The sequence below is a fragment of the Anarhichas minor genome, unplaced genomic scaffold (assembly GCF_050575085.1).
Source record: "Anarhichas minor isolate MPS153535 unplaced genomic scaffold, ASM5057508v1 ptg000040l, whole genome shotgun sequence".
NCBI classification, from domain to species: Eukaryota; Metazoa; Chordata; class Actinopteri; order Perciformes; family Anarhichadidae; genus Anarhichas; species Anarhichas minor.
The window spans coordinates 7,393,228-7,395,760 of NW_027466486.1; the positions used below are offsets into that span (position 1 = coordinate 7,393,228).

The 2,533-nt window shown below is 40.1% G+C and overlaps 1 protein-coding gene across 1 annotated transcript; it reads left to right on the forward strand.

The window, feature by feature from the left end:
- Nucleotides 1–239: 239 nt before the first annotated feature.
- colec11 (collectin sub-family member 11) lies at nt 240–1,987 on the forward strand. Its single transcript, XM_076108451.1, has 6 exons — nt 240–357; nt 450–521; nt 1,005–1,076; nt 1,155–1,208; nt 1,338–1,433; nt 1,596–1,987. Exons 1-6 carry the CDS (start codon nt 240–242, stop codon nt 1,985–1,987), a joined length of 804 nt encoding a protein of 267 aa, XP_075964566.1.
- The last annotated feature ends 546 nt before the right edge of the window (nt 1,988–2,533 follow it).

Below are 2,533 nucleotides of genomic sequence, written 5' to 3' on the forward strand. Positions count from 1 at the left end.
TTCATTTATTTCTTAAACTATGGCTTTTTTTGCAACTTCCAAATGTTTCTCAGGATAAAGAAATCATGCTTTTTTCAGGGCTCTTTTTCAGTATATATTTGTGATTTATTAAAAGTATTGAAATGGGATGTGTCTCAGGAATTCAGTCGCCCGCTAACCGGATGATTTGCGAAAGGTTTTGTCTTTTCTCAATCTCTCTTGTTCCTTCAGTACAGCCCACCAACCAGCCCATGCAAAGGATGATAGGAGAGAAGCTGTTATTGCACATAATAATAATGTCTGTGCTGAGTTTGTCATATGGACAGCACTCGACAGAGGAGTCCTGCACTGTTCAGATCCTTGTCCCTGGCCTCAAAGGCAAGTCATTCTACATACTTTCTTACCATACATAGAAAAATGTAATCCGTCTTCATAATTTCTTCTCTGTATTATTGTGTTTTCTGCAAAAGGAGAACCAGGAGAAAAAGGTCAAAAAGGAGTACCGGGGAGACCAGGAAGAGTTGGCCCTCCTGGAGAGATTGGTATAAGAATATCTTTTATTTTTAAATGCAGGGCAAAACATTAACCAAGCATCCAAACTATACGCATCTCCTCATTTTTTTTCAGCGCTACCACTAAGCTGAAACAAAAAAAAAGTTCTGGGGTTAAAGATCACATTGCTTGGGCTGATAATGTACTGTTACATCACTGCCAGGCCATCCAGAGATGGCCAAGTGTTTACACTTGGGTGAGAGGTTGGAGGAGAAATGATTTGGGAGTTCACTGCTGTGGACAAGTGTTTACTGAAGACCTTAATGAGGAGCAGATGGTGTTTGCGAACTTTTTAAAGAGATTACACAGACTGCATTTTAGTTAATGTACCCATAGCAGAAGTTTAAGAATTTCAGTTAATATTTTAATTGACGATTTTTGGTCTTTTAAGGTGCAGAAACTTGAGACATGTGGCTTTTTTTAAACAGATTGCATTGTAACAACATATTTCTGTTCAATCTCTGTCTTTTAAGGTGAAACCGGACTTACAGGTCAGAAAGGCATAATGGGACATTATGGAAAAATGGGCCCAAGTGGGATGAAAGGTAATCAGAAAATACGGAAATGTACTTCACATAATATTTTAAGCTTTCTTTCAAATAAATATTAATTTAATATCTCAGGGGTAAAGGGAGACATGGGGGATCCGGGTCCAAAGGGCCCTAATGGAGAACCAGGTGATATATTATTCCATGTTATTCAGTTTGTCAAACAGATTATTAACAGATTAGAGGGACACATTTGGTGAGATTTGAGAGCTAATTAAGACGCCTGTGTGGTAATCCCCCACATTTTCTCCTTATCAGGTGTTCCATATGAGTGCACATCAATGAGAAAGATGATTGGAGAAATGGACATTCTTGTGGCACAGCTCTCCTCTGAACTGAAATTCATCAAAAATGGTATGATCTTAAGATTATTTTTGTGTGCGTTAAAAACATCAGTTCTTGTATCTTCGCTATCGCTTCACTTGTTATCCTCATAGAACTGCAAATACTGGGCATGTCGATGTGAAATTTATAGAAATACAAGTGCTCATTTTTCAGCACTGCCCTCCCCTGCAGCTGTTGCTGGCATAAAAGAGACAGACAGTAAAGTCTATCTGTTGGTGAAGGAGGAGAAGCGCTACTCCGACGCTGAGCTCTACTGTCAGACGAGGGGAGGGCACCTGGCCATGCCCAAAGATGAGGGCGCCAACGTGGCCATCGCAGGGTACATAACCGAAGCAGGCCTGAACAGAGTCTACATCGGCATTAATGACCTGCAGCGCGAGGGCGTTTTCACCTACGTGGATCTCTCTGCCATGACCACTTTCAGCAAATGGAGAAAGGGAGAGCCCAACAACGCCTATGACGATGAGGACTGCGCTGAGATGGTGGCCTCTGGGGAGTGGACTGATGTGGCATGCCACCCTACCATGTGTTTTGTCTGTGAATTTGATAAGGAGAGTGCCTGAGTTCAGTCTCCATGCAGACGATGAAGCAAGAGTTAGACCGAAAAGTGTAAATAGAATGACAAAATGACATGCAAGTTGTGCAAACTATATTTTCTACTTCCTTTTTACTTTTCCTTATAAGCTATTTATTTTCTTAACTCACTAAACATCCATTCTTTTTATGAGAATTTACTCATTTTAAGTGCACCGTTAATCTCTTGTGATTCGTAAGTGTTTCAAACAGCATGCCAGCCAATGTATTGATTTTTTATGTAACGCAAACTATCCAATGAGCAATATTTGCAAACAGGGCCGTCAACCAACAAGACAAATCAGCAAATGTAGAAGGCTCTAGTTTGTGCATAAAATATGAAATTAAAGATTTTGTTTCCAGTTGCGTGCTGTTAATCATAAGATGGAATACAATATACATTCTATATTCATATTGTAAGTTATGTGTTGGTTGTTGTAAACTCAAAAAGAAATCATTTCTGACCCTGACATGCCACATTTATCTGCAGCAGCTGGACCAAATCCAGCTGTGTAAGACTCCACCCAGTGGGCAAA